The sequence below is a fragment of the Cyanistes caeruleus genome, chromosome 1 (genome assembly GCF_971803275.1).
Source record: "Cyanistes caeruleus chromosome 1, bCyaCae1.hap1.1, whole genome shotgun sequence".
Lineage (NCBI taxonomy): Eukaryota > Metazoa > Chordata > Aves > Passeriformes > Paridae > Cyanistes > Cyanistes caeruleus.
In genome coordinates, this window is record NC_141701.1 from 25,509,961 (window position 1) to 25,530,303 (window position 20,343).

Genomic DNA, 20,343 nt, shown 5'->3' on the forward strand with positions numbered 1-20,343 from the left:
AACTAATCTCAATCTTGAAAAAAGTATTCAACACTCTTTGAAAGAAATAGTGGCTGAAGAAACTGAATTACAGATAAAAGCAAAGAAAGCTACTGAAATGCACACTCAAAGTAAATAGTGGTATTCTGCAGAGAAAAATGTAATCTGACAAAGAAGTTAAAAGCTTAATTGTGAAAAGACCCCCTCTCATTTCATCTTTCTAATGCAAGGGGAAGGTCAACAGTATTTTCAAATAGTTTTTCAGACAAGCTCAAGTTTAACTGCTAAAATGCTAAGGATAAATTTTGTTCAGAAACAATTTCATATGGAGTGAAGCTTTGTCTGCCTGAATACAATCAGTTGTTTTAGAATTTATATTACAGTAGGATCCTAAAACTTAAATGGATAAGCTTATTCATAGTAGGAAATAAGTGAATTATTTGAGTACAAAATAAAACTGACCCCAACAACATTTGCCACAAATAAACCAATTTATTACTTTTTGGCAATTCCCATACAGCATAAGCAAGGATCTTTCACTCACTGTATTAAATTATTTAACTTTATACAAACTGTAAACATCTTTAACATGACAAACTCTCGGTACAGGTTTTCCCTGATTCTAGAATCTTCTCTCTCTCAATTAAACAAACTGAAACCCAAATAAACCAAAGAACTGCCTATCTATAAAATGCAGCATGTGCATTTTATATCACATCAATTCTAAGCAATGCAGAGAACAGTACTATTTATTATTTTTAGTGAAATTTGTAATGGTATTATGAATAGAAACATTTTTCCATGCTGTTGTATCCTATTTTTTTTGTTTGAAATGAAAACCATCATTTAATACAATCAAGGTAGTAAACCAAATTTTACAGTAAGCCAGCTGGTTTAGTATATAAACCAGATGTATTTGTTATACTATAACAGATAAATAAGAATGTAAAAACTCCTGATCTGGTTAATACTTTGTTTTCCAGCAGGCACCAGCCTAAAGAACTGCTTGTCCAAAAACTCCTGCTATAATTATCTGATTTTTCTTTACTCTCTCTCTCTCAAAGTGCTTTAAATCAGACATAATCTGACCCATAAAGTGATCACTTATCTCCTTCTTAAGAGCAAATTTTTCTAAGTTCCAGGAATGTAAGTCTGCAGGCTAGCTTTACTGAAGGACTACAAGATACATACTGTTAGGTCATAATCCTCAAACCAGGGCAAAGGTGTTTAATCTTTCCATGAACCGCTTTTCTCCAAATCAACTCAGCAGCAGTAAATACCGACAATTCTTTTATTGACTAAGGCTTTAAAAAAAATTTAAAAATTACTTTTCTTGTTAAAAAACATTTGCATTAAAACTTTGGTTTCTGTATGCTCCTAATTTTGAAGTCACATTTACAGACAACAATCTACATTTCTAATGTATAAAGTCAAGCCATATTAAAACCTCTCAAGTCTCTGTGCACCATAAGAAGCAATTAAAATAAATGCAATTTTTTTTCAGATCATCTTTAGTTACTGACAAAACCCAAGGTGGTTATTTCTACAGCTGTGTGCAACCAGCTGTTTCAAGTATTATAAAACATCACACTTTAGATGACAAAGTGCTTAGATCAGCAGATCCAGAAATTATGAGTTCAGATGAGTTCCACTACCTGAAGTGAGCTCTGTAAGATTTCTGATTCACCAAAATGCACAGCTGAAAGACTATGGAGAATGAACAGTGCAGTTAGCTTGCACTGACAGAATAATGTACAATCATAAATAACAATGTGCACAAAAGTTGAATTTCTACCCTCAGCTGCAAAAGAAAAAACAACCCTACATCAAACCTTGGTAAAAATCTTATATGAAAGTCTCTAAAAAGACTGTGCAATTCCTTCAGCTAAGCAAGATATTCTGCTGCTGGATTTATCTCCAGATCTTCTCTGCCTAAATAAAGAAGGGAATCAATACTATACTGTTGATATTAGATCCTGACAGGACTACAGAAACACTGCAGAGGATATTCCATAACCAAAATACAATCAGTTATTTCAAATGCCTGAACTCTTCCATTATCGTGAAAATTTGACAGAAATAATGGAACAGGGACCTTCAGGTAACATTAAATCTTCATCAGAAATGGAGATTAACCAAAACAGATTTTTATTATTTGCTATTTTCCCTGTAGAATTGGGAGGAAGCTTTATTGAAAAAAACCTGATCTACACAGCCACCATTTTACAGAAGATCTTCTAAACATAATTAATACCAACAAATTCAAAATACTGTTGTGTTGTTTTGGTTTGGTTTTGTTTCAAATCAAGACCTCTCTGATTTATAGGCAAGCCTTGAAGGTCTCTTTTTTTTATTTTTTTTTTAAATTTATAATCCATTCCATTTACTTTCCATTCTTACTGGGAACTACCTGGAGCCCAACACATCATGATGCAACTGTTATCCATGTCAACTGTTATCCATGTACAACTTTCATATGCTAGCTGCTGTTTTCTGTAGCAATGTCTGTTAGAACTTTCACAGAATTGTAATGCTCTCCTAATCCATAGGCATGCCTCATATACCTAAAAAAAAAGTTACAGAAATAGTGTTCAGTTTAACAAAAAAGTATATATCACACCAAACAGTAACAGCACTGGAAGACAATGTAAATAAAGCCAAGTTTTAGCAACAAAAATATATAGGATCATTACATAGAAAAGTATTAACAAAGACAAATTTTAATTCTGGTGACTTCCAGGCACAGTTTGACAAATACTCTGAAGAAGGAAAAAAGTTTCCTCCATCTTGTATCAATGCCTCAATGTCATTATTATTTTGTAATTATTTAACAGGCAAAATGACCTTGCAGCATTCTCTAAATCAGTGACTAATACACATCAGACACTGTCTAATTACAGTTTCTCCAAAGTGTGCCAATCACAAACAATTTCTGACCTGCACAACCATTACTCAAGCAGTGTTTCAACATCAGATGTGTAACAGAAAATAAAAGAGCAGGTGAGAATTAAAGATGAGTCCTCTGTTACAAAAATAAGTGCACTAAATTTAAGTGATAAAATTACATACTTACACAAGTGTTATTGGTTTGCCTGAATATTCTTCACCAACAATAATGGGAGGAGAATCCATTTGCACTACTTCAATAGGTGTTTGCAAAATATGTGACAAAGCCCTTAGCTTTAAGAGAAAAACTATTTAGTAATAGGATTAAAGACAATGGAGGCAGGAGACAGGAAGGCTAGGCATTTAATTTTAGCAGACAGTTCAAGCATAACATTAGAAATATTTTCAGAAAATAAACTTTATTAAAATAAGCAAAATTATTTTAACTTTTAAAACTTTAACTGAAAACAGATTGCCTTGGACTAATCATTGTTCAGAGGATACAACACTGGGCTATTTTCATTAATTTGCTAACCATTCTTTCATAAAAAATAAGACAAACTGAAATAAATATGTATTTTTTTGAAGCTCAAGTTCTCATTTACGTGACAACAACCTAACAACACTCCCCCACTCATAGTGTCAGTCCTTCTAATGATATTTATACCAAATGACTTTGCTAACTTGCATGCTGTCAAACACAACAGTGGTGCACCATCAGAAAATATACTATTTTGGGTAAACAGCCTATAACCAGAAGGAAAAGTTCTTAATAAGCTATTTATGACTATGTCTCTTTATGCCTTCAGATATTCCTTCTAAAGAAGCCCTTTTTTATAGGTATATTCACCCACTTCAGAATTTCACAAATAAAAATAATCAATACAATACTTACTTCCAGCTGACCACCCCATGCAGCTGTATTTGCTATATCATCACAGTATTTCTCAAATTCCTCTGCAGGAAAAGAAAGACAACTTTTAGTTCTTGTTTGAGAACAAGCAGCTGAGGAAATACACTGACTGTGCAATGAAGAGCTAGAGCCAGAAAACTACAAACATATTATAAAGGAAAATATGTACATTCACTGAAGAAAAGCAGACAAAAAGAGTTGTCAAAGAAAACCCCCAAACTCATTCTGTTTTAAAAAGAAAATTTCAGACTGAAGAGAGGGATAAAAAAAGAGTGTAAATAAACTACAGCTAATATTTTACTTTTTTTATTCAGAGAACAACAGGTAACAACAAACATGATTTTGCATACTGTTTTCTTTCTGTTAAGTTTCAGAGGATGTTTAGAAACTTTAGAAAAGAATGTGACAGTGTGTAGTGTATCTAGTTTTTACATTAGCCAGGTGTCAGGTATGTTTTAAAAATCTTGCAACTGCATGTAGTCAATCAGTTGGCAGGGGTTCTTTAAATTTCCATATTAGCTGCCTTATTTTTAACCTCTGAAGTATTTAATCTCAATAGTTCCTTTGTAAATAGCTAAAGAAATTTTTTTCAGATCATGTTCTACAGAAACCAAGTTTAAAATTTGTAAATTACAAACCCTCAAGCTTTTGAACCTTACAAACAGATTTTGAGAAAGGAGAATCTTCAGATTTTCTGAAGACCACTCAGAATGACTTTTCATTCATTTCCTTTATAACAGAAAAGCACAATTCCCTGTTGCTGTGCAGAATTTGATTCAGTATTCTCCTGGGACACATTTAACCCGTGACGAAAATCTCTGTCAACGTGGGAATGACATCACCTAGGGACCACATGAAATCCACAGCAATGCCTATTAAACAAATGTAGCATTAAATTAAGGAAATTTACACAGTCATTTCTGGGGTGTTCCACACATTATGAATAAATTCTGTATTGCTCAAATAAGAGATACATAAACTCTGTTTTTACTCAACCTACACCGTTGCTCCACACTACAGCTTCTTTATATTTTTCAGTTTAGCCTATTTGTAAAAAAAAATGGTTCCAAAATACTTTGCAGTGAAACAACAAGGTAGAATAAGAAAATGCACCTATTCAAACTACTATTAAATAATTTTTAACAGATTTCCTATGTACATTGAAATATAAAACTTGACAAGCAAATCACTCCAACGTGGTAGCCAGGCTGTTTATAATAACAAATCACATCCCAGAATGAGTTCACATCATCTAGAAACCAGCAAGTTTTGTTCTGTTTTTGTTTTTTTTTAATGGGGAATATTTCCTAGATTCATTTCAATATATACTAATTAGAGATATCCAGGTGTACCAAGTTTCATAGCAGATCATAATTCTGTATTACATGAAACACAATAAAGTAACAAAGTTACAAACACCATAAAAGTCCCAATTCAGCTGTAACTGAGACTGAGCTGTATCAGAAGCAGTTTTAACAGTTCTTAAAATCTCTTATGCTACAAGTCTTACCTTTGCTATACATATCTCCAGTATTAGGGTTTGTAAGAAAAGGCAGGAAGTCATCAAAGTGACTTTGCATATACTTTGCTGTTTGGTTCCTCAGAGTTGCAACAGTCCAGGAATTTTGGTGATCCTTAAGCTGATCTTCAATAGCTCTGTACATGCAATGGCCATCTGAAGGGATTTGCTTAATTTCTAAGTGTCTTGCTGCCAATAGGGAGGCAAGTTTCTGACTTTCAAGATGTCTAGCACCTGTTAAATTTTGTATCTCAGCTTCAGCTATTCTTTCTTCTCTTTCTTTCTCCAAAGCAGCTTTTTTCTCCTTAGATTAAAAACACACAAAAATTGCATCAAATATTAAAATTTAGAATATGCCTATATCGTTCTTGGCTTAGTGCTTGCTTCTAACTCTTCCAATGTTTTCTCAGCACATTCTTATCTATAAAATATTTGTCTGAATCAGTACTACCAATTAGAGACCTCCTAAACCCAAAGTTTAGCAAATGCTAAGTGAACAATATAACCTAACTGCCTCTGATGCCACACCCAAATTTATATGACAAGAGAAATCTTAGTTATTATCAACATGCAAAATAACACCTTACAACACTCATATAAAGGCAGCCTTATTAATCATAATCCTTTCTTCAGGATCAACTATTTCAACACTCAAGTGTGGGAATTCTAATTAAACATCAGAAAATACCACTCTTTCATAAGAAGTGTGAGATCTACCAGTTAAGTATATGACTGCATAATGGAGCTCATGCCATGTAACTGAAACTCCCTCAGGACAGGTACTCTACATCATAAAAGACTGCTCCTAACATAAAAAGATGGCTAAGAATGCATGTAGAGAATATGTGATGTAATAATACAATAAAAAAAAAAAAAAAAGAAAAATTCATTTCATAGAATGTTTCGTAAATACATGCTGATGTTAATAAAGGAGCAAGAACCAAAGTAAATGAGCAAGTAAAAGGACACAGTACAAAGAATGATCTTTCCATTTTCACACTTAAAATTCACCACAAATCAAGATCAGACTGGTTTAGGCAATAAGAATATAGGAAAACTAGACCAGCGTTCCTGGTTTGCCTAGACATAGTGCCATGAATTATGAACATCCTTTTAACATGTTTGTAGTGATCATGTAAGAGGGGATGAAATATGCAATAAAGCAGTATTCCCCTGGCCCTGACCCAATATGCAGATTCATGCAGGTACAAGAATGTTAATCCATCATGACATCTGATATTGAACCAGACAGATCTAAGCTTAACAGACAGGACACTAGATAGTGTTTCTTAACAACTCAACAACAATTTAAAAAGAATTTCTTCAGTATTGATATTCTTTCATTGTATGTGTAAAGTACTACTAGTTGCATAATTTCCACATAGTATTATGTATGTAGTATAATTACTTTACTTCTTTAATAATATTTTTAGTGGAAGTCTTTCAAAAATCATTTGCTTTACATCATTTCTTTTTTTATGGCTCACATTTTCTGACATTCTGATTCCTGGCTCATGGCTGAGAGTAGAAAAGTACAACTATTTATAAAATCCTTACATATCTCTAGACAGCAGTTTAACAGATTTTCAAGGCACCCAGTAGGTACAGCATCAATACAGAATTACCCAGTAATGTCCCCTACAAAATTGTTTGCCTTTGGCTGTTAGAGTTAAGTTTAGTTGAACATAATGTCAATCATTATTTGCAAAATGTTCAACGTGAAGTCATACCCGCCTCTTCTGTGCTTTTGATATTCGATGATGCTGAATCTGCTGTTCTACTCCTTCAAGCTCTATATTTGCAACCCCATCAGCTATGGAATCTGTCTAAAAAGAAAAAAAAAAATAAAGTTAAATGTTCTTATTAGTATAAACAACAACTAAGATACTCATCTTCTGACACAATTTTAAGTTCTCTTCCAGGGTATTTTTATGAAGTTTAACCACATAGATCTGTGTATAGCACAGAAGCCATCAGAGCATTTCATGTCACAAATTTCTTGCATTTCATTACTTTTCTGCAGTCCTGACAGAGTTACGTGCATCTCAAATTTAAGCTGTATGTTCTCTTACATGCTGGAGTGTGAGCACTGCTTACTGGCTTTAAGAAAAAGCTCTCCTCACCATGCCAGCCATTAGCAAATTCTGTGAAAATTAAAGCAGAAGTGTCCATCCTCTGTATCAAAGCATAACCAGCAATTGAAAAAGATAGAGCTCAAACTTCTCAAAAAAAATGACAAACTTAACCCTAATAGTAACTGTATGACTGTTGACCAAATTGCAAGACAAAACACACTGGACAAGTCACATACCTGTTGAAGGTCATCAATACTTGAGTAGCTTACCTAAAATAACCAGAGTGGCAATACAAACCACTACAAATAATAATTTAAAAAAATAATTCTCTAACATAACTGAATTACTCATGTAGCCCTAAAAGCAACACCACATACTACTTGTGCACCTTTTCCCCTACTCTACATTTAATCTCTGTTACAGCCTGGCATTTGTGAAATTATTTTCCTTGTATGCCTCATCCATGGATTCAGGAAGAGAGTAAATCTTGCCATCAAATTTGGTCATGCTTTTGTAAATTTATATTAAACCTGCTATTGAAATATAATTTTACAGTGATTCTTTAAGTAACCAAACCACTCTCACAACAGTGCTCAAGAACAGAAACCCCCCACTGTTACATGTCCCTTCTATCACTGCCCATTTACTGTAACAGCTAAAGCTTTCCTAAGTTGTAAAGAGTTACTAGTACTGTGAAGAAATACTTTGAAGTGTTATTTCATCGATTTTTAAAAGTTAAAAAGGCCCTAACGCAAACTGTACCTGTACAACTTCAGCTGAAGTTAGGGTACCTACCTTATTCTGTTCAAGTGAAGCTTCCTTCAGCTGCTTTAATTCCTCCTTGTGCTTCTGTTCAAGTTCTGCCTCTAGTTTGGCAACTTCATCTGCCAGCTGTTTTCGTCTCTTCTTATCATTCTTGGGAACAGCATTTTTCATGCCTTGAATTTTTGCTGTTAGAGAAGCATTGCAATAAAATATTATTTCTTAATATATGAGTGTATATATATATGAGTATATGAGTATATATGAGTATATGAGTATATGGTCATTGCAGAAAATGACTGGAAGTCACACAGAAAAACTAATTTACAAACATCAACAAATCAGTATAAGAGTTTAGCTGCGAGACTGCCAATTCTAATCCTCACATTTTCCAAATAGCTATATTTTTTCTTAAAAGATGCAAACTGCCTTCTCTTTCTTTCTCTAAAGACGAAAAAAACTTATGCCAGGTTACTAGTAAAAATACATATGAACTTCATTAATGCAGCAGACCAAAGTTGGCCTGTTGCCTTCAAAAAGATTATGTGGGCATCAAAATATCAAATCTCACAAGAAAGATGTGCAATTTTTAATCACATAAGCAGCAGATTAAAATTAAAAACCGAGTTTACCCATCCTTAAGACAAAGTTTCTAAAAGCAAAAAACAAAAAAAAATCTTAAACTGATTAAAGTCCCTAAGTATTTTGAGGCTGTAAGTCAATGTTTCATTTCTAAAATCACAGAATAGCTTGGTTAGAAATGGTGTCCAGAGGTTACCCAGTTCTACCTCCTGCTCAAAGTGGGACTCAATTCAAAGCTACATCAGGTTATGTTAATTGAGATGCACCTGAAATTTACTTGGGTGACTATGCAATCTCCAGGGACAGGCATTCAGCAACCTTTCTGGGAAACTTCTTTCCCAATATTTAATGATTCTTGCTATGAAAATATTTTCCCATTCTCTTCTCATGAAGATTTTTCTTGTTAATCTTCAGCCCGTGTCTCTAGTCCATTCTCTATCCTTTGATGAGTCTGGCTCCATCCATTACACAGTGGAAACTACAACCAGATTCATCCATAGTCTTCTCTTCTCATGTGGTCTTAAATGAACATTCCCCGCTACCTCTGTCACTTCTGTATTCACTGTTTTAGAGTTACAGCAGAAATTATTTAACACCCTGCCTGCTATTCATCACCTGTACATTTTCCTGTCCTTCACCCTTGACTGACACAATTGAGCTGAAGATGATGGCAATGATAATGAAACTTTTCAAAGGGAGGCAGGAAGAATGCTCATACTGAAAGATTTATGTTAAGCATTCAGCTCCAGATATGAATAAACTGAGTATGACAGAAAAGCAGCTTTGTTCATTAAAATTAACATAATAGAGGGGAAGGGAATCCAGAGCATAGAAGACACACACAAATACACAGCTGAGAGTATGGCTGGTGGAAAGGGGGAGGGGGGAGTGTAGAGACAAGTACCATCAACCAGAGAAGGTGTTGGATTTTCAGAGGTTGAGATGCACCTTGTGTTAAATCTTACAGAGAGTTTTGCTCTCTGGTAAACAGTAATCAATGCATATTCCAGGAATGTATTTTTCTAGTAAGCAAATATGTACCTATAAGTCACTGCCGCTCCCTACTAGGAAGATTGGGGCTCTGCCTTGTGTATATCCCCCCAACAACTGGTAGTGGAGAATTATCTTCTCCAGGTGTAAAACCACCTTCTCTAGGTGGAAAAACCCTCTGTTCCTCAGCCTCCTCCAGTTAATGTGGTTTTTTACCCCAGCTACCTATGTCAATGCTTGATTCCTACCCTTCTTAGATTTGAACCTAATCTGAGAGGAACAGGCATCTCAAAGCAGTAAATTCCTATAGATTTAGTGACAGTATGCAACCTGACTCCTTTCTTCTTTAATCCTCTGATAAAAGGTTACATATGAGCCAATTTCATTGTATACCAAAAAAAACCCAACCAAACAAAGAAAAGGCCGTATCAGTATACCAGCAATGAGAAAGGCTTAACAAAAATGTCATAATAACTATGAAACTCAACAGAATCTGTCTATCAGACATCCTTAATTATATTAATACATCGTAATACGGCAGGTCGAATGATGTAAAGTGTTACACTTTCATACTGAAGCACTGTAAGACCACCCAGGTCTTTTATTACACTGATAATTATATTATGGCTGGACAGGATATGAAAATTCGGTTCAGATCAACTGTACTTGGAATGAAGAAACGTAACAGGCTGGGCAGGAAGAGTCCCCATACAAGCTTTTCAGTCTAAAATGCCTTGAAAAAACACACCTCCTTCAAGTAAAAACCAAAGCAGCACAACGCGAACATGACGGCAATGGCTCAGCATTAAGCCGCAGCTCCCGCGCATGGCCCGGCTCCCGAGGCCAGGGCAAGGCGAGCTCCGCAGGCCGCCGGCAGGACCAGCACTGCTGCCGGCAGCACAGCCCGGCTGCCACACCGCTGCTCGCACGCACCATTTGGCTACCGCCGTGCTCATCCCCCTGCGAGGGCACTGCCTGGGCCGCTCCCCTTCTCCACAGCCGCCGCCGTCCCTCCCGCCCCTCTGAGCTACTCGCGCTGCCGAGCGGGGTTTCCTGCGAGGGAAGGCGGAGAGGGGACGCCGAGCCCAGCCGGCCCCGCGTGTCCCCGCCGCCGCTCCCCAGCCTTCTCCCCGCCCGCCCTGCGCCGGGCACGGTGCCCCTCACCCTGCAGCTCCCGCTTCTCCTTGCGCTGCCGCTTCACCAGCTGCTGCAGCGGCCCCTCGGGCCCCGGCTCCTCGTCCCCAGAGCCCTCCATGGGCGCCCGGAGCCGGCGGGCACGCCTGACCCCCGACCCCGGCGGGAGGCGGGAGCTCGGCGCGCTTCCGCCAGCGCCGCCCCGCCCGGCGCCGCCTCAGCCGCGGCGGGAGAGCCGGAGCGGCCCGGGCCCCGCGCCTGCCCCCGGGCCCTGCGCTCGGCTCGGGGGACGGGGAGGAATCCTCGCTTTGTTCCAGGGCTGAGAGCGTTCCTGTCCGCTGATGTCTGTGGGGTACTCGCTCCTGCCCTAATGGCCCGGTAAAGGACTTCTGTGGACAAGTCTGCACTAGGGAAAAACCGCATGTTTAACTCAGCTAGAGGTAGATACTGTTAAAACAAGGCGGTGAGAAAGCAATCGGTTAGGGTTTTTACGCAATTTAGCAAATAAAGGAAAAAACCCGGTATTTAGCCTGTTCACTTCTGTGCAAAATACACAGAGTGCTGCATGTGCTGCTGTGTGTGTTTCTCTCGAAACCCGAAAAGACCAGAAAGGCTCACGATTTTATAAGTTGCGGTGTTTGTGTGTCTTCACCATTGTGAAATTACTCCTCAGGCAGTGAAACATTTGACAGTAAAAAACCCCATTTTACAGTAAAAAGCAGACTTCGTGTTTGGGGTCAAATAAGCATGTCAAAGTGAGAACTACAAATTGTTGAGTAGTGAGATGCTTCTCTGTTCAGTGCAGACACCAACACTGTGGAACATTTGGTTGATATGGACAAAATACAGCCTATAAAAATTAATATTTTAATGATGAGTAAATTACTCAAACTGAGCAAAAACTGAGAGCAAAAACTGGTAATGGAACTGCATTTGTTCTTAGCTCTTACGGTCATTGCTGTTACACTTTTTACATTCTTATAAACAGAATGTCTACAAGAATGCCTCCCTGGAGGTATTTAAAAAACAGTAAATATGTTTCTTAGAGATATGAATTGGTTAGGGACTTGGCAGTGCTGGATTAACAGCTGGACATCATACACATCTTTCCCAACCTAGACAATTCTCAGTTTCTATGGAGTACAATGCCAAGTGTAAAGAAAGAACACAAGTCTAAACCAGAGTCATAACATGATATATCAAACTCTCTTGCTGTATAGAACCACTTATTTTTTTAGATCCCCTTTAGAATTATGTTGAAATGTAAATGATTTTCAGATTCATATGTTCGTACCTGAAAGTATCATTTTCTTTTACTCCCACCTGCTATTCACATCTTGTTAGAATAAAAGACATCACAGATCAGCTAGGAAGAGAGAAAGGGGACAACTGACTTTTAGCTAGTGTAGCACTGGAAAGCAGTAGGATGGCCTTGTAAATATTCTTCTAGTCCAGAATAGGGGCAAATCCGTGTTGGATTTGGTTTGATTAACATATATGTGCTCTGTATCAGCTTGTCTGTATCTGTATGTGTCTGTATGTATACATCTACATCTACATGTATATATATGTGTATATCTCTATATATATACATATATGATATAGATATAGATCATATCATATAGACATAATATAATATAGATATATGTGTATATCTACGTGTATCTATATGTTTCTATTATTACATTTACTACATGTTCTTGAATATACTGTCTATTTAAAAATAGAATACCGGTTTATACTGTTTGAAAAGCACCCTTTGCAGATATCTCGGTGTGTCCTGGCTGGGGAAAGTGGCTGGGGACCCAGGCAACAAGCTGTGAATGGGCAAGGCCGCTTTGGGGACCTGCAGCACCAGCCAGGGGGTGGCCGGTCACCACCAGGCTCTGTGGGACCTGATGAACACCGAGGAGACCCCAGACCAAAACCCACCGCTGGACCAAGAGCTGTGTGAAGTGCGGGCGCGCAGACTGTGAGGGAGTAAAACTCCAGTGATGTTTTTTTTGGGGAGGGTCCTTCCACAGGGGCACCCAGCTGCACCACGATTAAATAAGAGCACGTCTGGGACTCTGCTGTTCCTCGAAGAGCAGGCAGTAAGTGTGCAGGAGCATTGCCTGGCTGTAAACTGGAGTGGTAACTCGGCAGAACAACAGCCATCACGAGGCACTTTTTGATCTCCACAAATTAACTTTCCTGTGGCAATGTCTGGAAAATGGATTCCCAGATCACATTGTTATGTTTGGAACAGCTGTGCACAGCTGAGAAGTCGGCAAAGGGAAGCTGAACCGGCGGTGACGCTGGCAGTGGCAGGGGCTGAGCCCCAAAGCAGGAACCCTGGCACTCTTCCTGCCTCAACACTGCCCTGTCCTTTAAATACTACTTCAATACCGTCTAACTTTCCTCCTGTGGGGCTACTCCAGGTGTTTATCAAACACCCGTGGGGTCCAAATGATTTTGCATTATAGGGAAGTGAGATGCCAAGGCTGAGGGAAAATAGCAAGAAGTGTGCTCAGCTGTAATATATGTACTGGATATGACCCAAGCTGGGGGGACATGCCTGTGCTTTTGAAAGAACTATTGTAGCCAGGTGAAAGGGAAAAAAATAATAGCAAAGCAGAACTATCACAGGAGCCAGGAGGAAACAGGAACCCCTGGCCACTGAATGACCCAAATTGTAATAATACCATGGAAGACAGGCCTGCATGTCAGACAAGAGTTCAAAACCTTGTTGAAGCAATTTTATCATGAGGAATGAAAGGTTAAATGGACTAAAATAATGGAATGGAAACAGAGAGTGGATGACAATCCTTGAGATTTTTGGGGCTGCCTCAAACAGGTTTTGCTAGAATATGGGGGAATGACTTCACAAAACTTCAATGGTACACTTGCAATTAGTGTCTTTGTAGGTCAGGCAGCACCAGACAGCCGAAAGTATTTTTAGGAGCATATGCCAGGGTGGCAGGGAGTAAAATCCATGAGTTGCAGTATTCATGTGTGATGGGCAAAAGAAAAAAACAGAGGGCAGAGCAAGTAGAGGAGAGAAGGGAAATTGGAGAAAGTGGAAAATCTGATGGCTGTTGCCTTGACAGGAAATCTCCAGGGGAGAAAATGAAAGAGAGGAAGACCAAATACAATTAGTGGACCTAAACCAGAAAGCAGAAAGAGATAGAGAAGGGATGTGGAAATGGAGTGTAACTATTGTGGAAATTTAGGACATGGGTAAAGAGTGTGGCCTTTCCAACCAAGTGGGGGAGTAATTGTGCAGGGATAGATTGTCACGATGACTAGAGGCCAGCAATTCTACTGAATTTGAGGGAGCCATACAATTAGAAATATACAATTTGTGGAGAACATCCAGATCAACAGGGACATACAGTATGTGGGGAGTTGGTGTCATTGTTGAATTTCTGGTAGATACAGGAGTCACACTGCCTGACACAGTGCATGTGGACCTGCAACACCAGCCAGGCAGGGATAGTCAGTCACCCAGAGACTCTGCAGGACCCAGTGAGCAACAAGAAGACCCCAGACCAAAACCCGCCATTGGATCAAGAGGTGCCTGAAGCACAGGTGCACAGACTGTGAGTGTCTAAAATCCCAGTGATCTTTTCATTGGGGTCCTTCCCCCAGAGGCATGCAGCTCTGTAAGTTAATGCACCACAATTAAATTACTGAAAAAGAAAGGACATCTGGGACTCTGCTATGGGAAACCTGGGTTTGAGCTGATGAGGGGAACTTAGGTCTGAGTGTGGGGTATGCCGGGAATCAAACCTGCCAGGTCACTGGATCTACTTGCTGCAAAGGGGCTTCTGTCACAGCATTAAAATCTAAAGTGGTGCAACTGGGACTCCCAGATTGCCATCAGAATGGCCAGATGGGAGAGTTTCCTTAACATATAAACCTTCTACATTTCTCAATTTTTTTTTCCAGAATGTTAGAAATCACAGCAAAGTAAAAAAAAATCCTATTTTTACCATGTAAGACACTATAATTAGATGTTCAGACATATGACACACTGTCATTTAAGCAGGCTGAGTTCTGTTTTTTAGGAGACTACAGCCTTAAATCTTTCAGAAAAAAAAGGTAGCTGAGGTTCCTTCCCTCCAGCAGAACTATCCCTACTCAAAGGATAGTCACTACAGGGATCCAGTGAAGTCTCTGCAGTGACCACTGTTTTTAGTCCAGGCTTCTGCCATATTTTTAGGAGTAACCCAAAAGAATATAGAATAAATACCAACAACCAAATAAATACCTCAAGTCACCAAATGGACAGTGCTGGGTTGATTAAAGCTAGCCTTATTTGAACACCACTTAATATAACTGAACTCAAATTTACACAGGAGTGGAGATTTTAGTGCACACTAAGTATGAGGGAGTACATGTTTGGTAACAGCAGTACCATAAATGCTGCACAGCCAGCTAACGATGAGTTTCCTCTGCTGCCATGAAACCTGGAATAAATAAAAGCTATTAAGAAAAGCACTTCTGTCGTTAGCAGCAGGCCACAGGCTCAGTGCCCCAGTTCTGGCCTGCAGCATTTGTTATCAGCCTGTGGTGAGAGCCTGTCCTGGGAACTGGAGCTTTGTGCCAAGACGGCTGTTAGGAACTGGAGTTTAATGTGGGATAACAGCAAAGGCCTTGAAAATACTGAAAACAGTGCACCCAGCATTATAAACTAACTGATATCAAATTACTGCTTAAAAAAATCCACATCACAAGTTATGGAGAATGCTTTGAGCTATCAAAGGAAGCAGCAGCTGAGCTAGAGAGGATCAGCCAAGCGGCAGAGGAGGAGGCATTTGCTGAGACCTGCGAAAATGACACTCTCCGGTATCGCCAAGTGTGAGTATGCCCTAGCGGGTGGAGTCCAAAGGCTGCTGGCTGATCAGAAATCTCCTTATAAAAGGAAAAAAGTCTGAATTTGGGGAAACTGCCATCATGGGGATCTGCAGTCAAGACGTCTCTGTGGGACTGCCAGGGTGGCATGTGTGCCATCTTCTCTCCCTGTCTGTTCCTGCCCCGGCTCCAGGGGCTCTCCCTGTTCCTGCCTGCTCCCTGCCTGCTTGCACCAGGATCTCTGGTTCCTCAGGGACCTCTTGATCTGCCAGCTCATCAGATCATCAGCATTTTCCCCTCCACAAATTCTGGTTTTCCTCTCTGAAAGTCTTACAGCATCTAGCCTGAGCCTTCCTGCATGTAAACTCAGTTTATCTAGTTCTTGAGTAGAAAGGGTGGTTTAACAGGTAAGATCATAATGAAACATAATGGTTAGAAGTTGAAAGGAAAAACAAACAAACAAACAAACAAACAAAACTCTCTGAAATCTGAGGTAACTAATTGTGAAGCACTTTATCTAGGTTTTCTGAGATGTTTGCTGTCACACAAGTCCTTAAATTTAGACTAAAATAGTTCCTATGGATATATGTTAGCTCAGACCTAAGTTACAGCAAGCATGCAAGCAGCATTTACTGACTTTCAGAATTCAAGCAGAGTGGTTTACCATTATGGCCCTTTCTGGTATTAGAATTTATTTCTTCGTTAATCCATTCTGTAGGAATTTGAGCCTCCCATTGAAATCAATGAGAGCTAAGATGCTCTGTACTAGGCACAGTCTGTCTTACACACTGACAAAATTGAAACTTTCAGAATTAAGGGGTACTTTTGCAATGTGACTGAATATTGTCAAGTTAGTCACTGAAATCAATAATGTCATACCTGTGATATCAGCTGATTTGGACAGCGAATCAACCATCTGCTGTGTTCCCTTTCTTTCATATTTGTTTTTTTTCTGGGTAGGAAAGCATGCATGGCTAAAGTACTGCACTTTGACATCCTTTCTGTTATCGTTCTCTCAGTGGTGTCACAGTGTTTAGTTGCATCTGAACTTCAGGAAGGTTGTTTGTTCATTCATAAGTAAGCTGGGGTGGGACCCTTGATACTTCTGTTACTCTCCAAAAACCTTGATTTTATTTCTTCAGTTGCAAAGCCAATAAGCTGTCTGGGAGACAGTTAACGTGACAGCAGTAAAGACTACCCAAATCTTACTCAGCTAAATGATGTAAATCATTGGTCAAACAAAGAAGCTATTTTACTGCTTTTACATCAGCGTGTATCTCATTCCCCTCTATTATCTACAACATGTTTCTTGCAGAGCATTTAAGTGAATTATAGGCTGGTTACAGCTATACATGAAACTGCTGAAATGGCTCTGTTGTTTTGCTAAGGTTTAGTTGAGAGTTTTTTGATTTACATGCTATATAATCAGTCAGTCTGGGTTACCTGAGCCCAGATACTGAAGCAAAAGTAATTAAACTCTCATTTTCCTTATGCCCTAAAAGTGGCTTGCAGTATGGTTTGCAATTAGTCTACATGAATAAGGAGACCTTGCAATGAAGCCTCCACAGAACATTAATCTCAGTATGGCAAGTGCTCTTAGGCTCCTAAAATGTCCCAGCATGATATATACACTACAGACTTTCTGAAAGTTCACTTATATCAGTAAATGAACTAGCTGAGATTTTCCTATTGCTTGGTTGTGTTTGCTGGAAACAGTGCTAGTGGATTTTTGCAGCAGGACATCTGCAGCTGAGATCTCTCATCTGTGAAATTTTTCTAGTAATTTTTCAATCCCAATCTGACAAGAGTCAGGACCTAATGTATATAAAATCACTTAACATCTGTAATGAATCATTTATCAGTTAAAATAGTGAGGCTTATTTCTGATTTGATATTTTTGAGCTTACAAAGACCAATGCATTTATCTTTTCTATTTGTAAATTTAGAAGATGTGTAAAAAACCTTAGGTTTCCATTAATGCAAGTAGATTCAGGGTCGCTCACGCACAGTTGTCTTACTAATGCTGGGATACAGAGAAACTGTGACTGTTACCTGGAGATGTCCTTGGTTTCTGTGAAGATTGTTTTTGAGAAATGTGCCTGGTAGTGCTAGCACATTATCACCAACCTCAGCAGATGGATTGTGAGCTTTGCAGTGTTTTGTTTTCTTAAATTTTAGCAAGTTAGAAGGATGAAATTTCAAAAAAAACCCTCGAGTCTGGATTTTTAAGCAGCTTTCTTGGCTGTATGACTGAGACGTAGTCTTTGTTTAACAAGAGGTGACTTGAATGCATTCTAGATGCTCAGAAACAATAAGCAGAAAGTAAAAGCCCAGCTATAGCTCTTCACAGTGCTGTTCAGGAGGAAGAAATATTAAAATTGGACTTTTTGAGATTTCCAGTATGTAAGTACAGTTCCTTGATGCATTCAGCAGACACTATCAGTCAGGTTTCACAGGGCTAGCACTGGATGTCATCACATTTTGCTGGTGTAGTCCTGGAAAGAATCTTGGCCAATAATCCAGGCTCTAGTAAACCCCTGTCATTTTCAGGTGAAGGTGCTGTCATTTTCACTATGCTCTTTTATTTTCACTATACTCTTTCTTTACTTTCTACACTGTGGAGTTGCTAACTGTAGCTCATTTTATTGTTGTAAAACAAGGAAAGAGAGTGTCACATGTTAAGCAGCCTTTTTTTTTTGCCAGGTAATCTTCCCATATCTCATGATAATGAAAGAAAAGTCAAAAGGAACCCTAGGTACTCCTTAAACTGCTGAAATGAGTAACAGGACAGTTATTGCAATCTCTGAGACTCTCAAAGTAGCATTCAATAGTATGCATTGCAGCTAAAGTTGGATTTTACTTGTACATAGACTTCAAGACAAATATATGACTAAGTATGCACTGTGATTTGTGCACTATAAATTCTTATATCACTAAAATACAGTTATACTTTTGTATAATTTTTCAGCGTAAAGACATTTCCATCGTTTCTAGGTACATAATCACTGTCACAGCTCAACCAGAAATACTTGGCTATGTCAGACAACCTGCTGGCCAGAGATGAAGTACCAATCTAGGCCTACCCTCTAATCCCAGCCCTGGACTGCCAGAACTGTCCATAGGGCTGAGTACTGGAGCCCACCTCTAGTGCTCTCATCTCTGGATACCCTGGGTAGGGGGAAAGAAAGGAATCTGCCTGAGTGCCCTAAGGACAAGGAAAGACAAAGGAGTTTGGTGACCCTGGCACAGGACAAGGAAAGGGAAAACTCTGAGAGCTCTGCAAGGAACTATAGAGGTGATTGTTGGAGAGAGATATCATGGCTTTGACAAGAGAAAGGAATGTATGGATCCAATAGAGAAAATTGTAGAGAAAATGTTTGACAAAGGGAGAGGAGTTTGAGGGGAGTAAAACACTGAAAGGAGTTGCCCTGAGAGGTGGTAGATGGCCCATCCCTGGAAACATTCAAGGTCAGGTTGGACAAGGCTTCCAGCAATCTGATCTAGCAAACCATGTCCCTACTCATTGCAGGGGGTTGGACTATACAAATTTTAAAGATCCTTTCCAACCCAAACTGTTATATGAATTCTAAAACTGGGGGATGAACAATGGGATTAGAAGTAGTCAGAGAAGGAGGCAAAGAATCACTGATGCCTATCATAGATAGGTGGAGTTAGGAGATATCTGGCAAGAAGCAAGGCTGCCAGAGAAAACTGGGGTAAGCTGAATGAGAAACGAGAGAGGAGGACAAAGCAAGAGGTAAACCAGGGTAAGGACTTGGAGTTGTAAATATGAGTATTGGGGCAATGAAATGGTGATTAACAAAAAGTGATTTACAAAACAGAAGAACAAGCTCCAAAATTCTGCAGTCCCAAAGTGAGTGGGCCCCACACATATTCAGATTGACATGCAGACACATTGCTGCGTGCACTCCAAAGAAAACTATCACACCAACTCCAGCATTTACAAAGAGCAAATTAAGAAGTTGAGTCTGACACCAGACTTTCCTCACACGTGGTGATTTACAACTAAGTTGTGGAGAGGGATGAGATGGAGTAAGACAACAATTGATTTGAAATGAGAAAATTGGATTATTTAAAAAGGTGCAGAACATGTAAAGGATACAGCCCTCTGTAAATGAAAGAAAAATATAATGTACGTTTTAACAACAGGGCTGTAGGTACAAAACCACTACTTTTAATGTTTCAAACTTGTGTTGGTACTTAACCTCAGTCATCATTCCATCCTTATCTAAAACTGCTTCATGAATTTTTATCTCCAGATTAACAGAACCCATTAATAAGCAGTCAGACAGATCTTTCTATACCTTTGCAGTGTATCATCTAGAAGAAAAAACAGTTTCTTCAAATCCAAAGCAACAAAAACTCAAAGCTGATATGTATTTTCATTCTTCTTATTTAACAGTTCACAAAAATAATTTTCCATACTTAAAAGCAAGTGATACTTAAAGAAACAAATGTATTATTCCTTCTGAGTCAATTTATTTGGTTTTGGGTTTTTTGTTGGTTTTTTTGTTTGTTTGTTTGTTTGTTTGTTTGTTTTTTAGGAGGAAAGAAAGCTGCTTTCAGAGCTTGAATCTGTGGCAGAACTGAATTTTCCATTTCCTTGGAAATCCTAAACCAGTGCCTTTGTACTCCCAACTCTCCAA

At 38.8% G+C, this 20,343-nt stretch overlaps 2 protein-coding genes across 3 annotated transcripts in view; one reads left to right on the plus strand and one right to left on the minus strand.

Moving 5' to 3' along the window:
- Positions 1-451: 451 nt before the first annotated feature.
- OTUD6B (OTU deubiquitinase 6B) lies at positions 452-11,021 on the minus strand. The gene is made up of 7 exons (XM_086883044.1): positions 10,871-11,021; positions 8,168-8,322; positions 7,028-7,123; positions 5,289-5,601; positions 3,761-3,822; positions 3,053-3,159; positions 452-2,543 (listed from the first exon to the last, which is right to left on the minus strand). Exons 1-7 carry the CDS (start codon positions 10,959-10,961, stop codon positions 2,459-2,461), a joined length of 909 nt encoding a protein of 302 aa, XP_086739170.1. The 5' UTR covers positions 10,962-11,021; the 3' UTR covers positions 452-2,458.
- Positions 11,022-11,044: 23 nt separating this feature from the next.
- The window catches only part of PIP4P2 (phosphatidylinositol-4,5-bisphosphate 4-phosphatase 2), a 41,454-nt gene continuing 32,155 nt past the window's right edge, over positions 11,045-20,343 (plus strand). Inside the window, exon 1 of one of the 2 annotated variants that reach the window (XM_086883074.1) lies at positions 11,045-11,280. Coding sequence is in view for 1 of the 2 variants with exons in the window: in XM_023920788.2 (XP_023776556.1) it covers positions 15,658-15,682 (25 nt within the window). In the remaining variant the exon portion in view is untranslated. Of the gene's footprint in view, positions 11,281-15,413; positions 15,683-20,343 lie in introns of those variants that run through there. The other variant, XM_023920788.2, reaches the window with a different exon arrangement.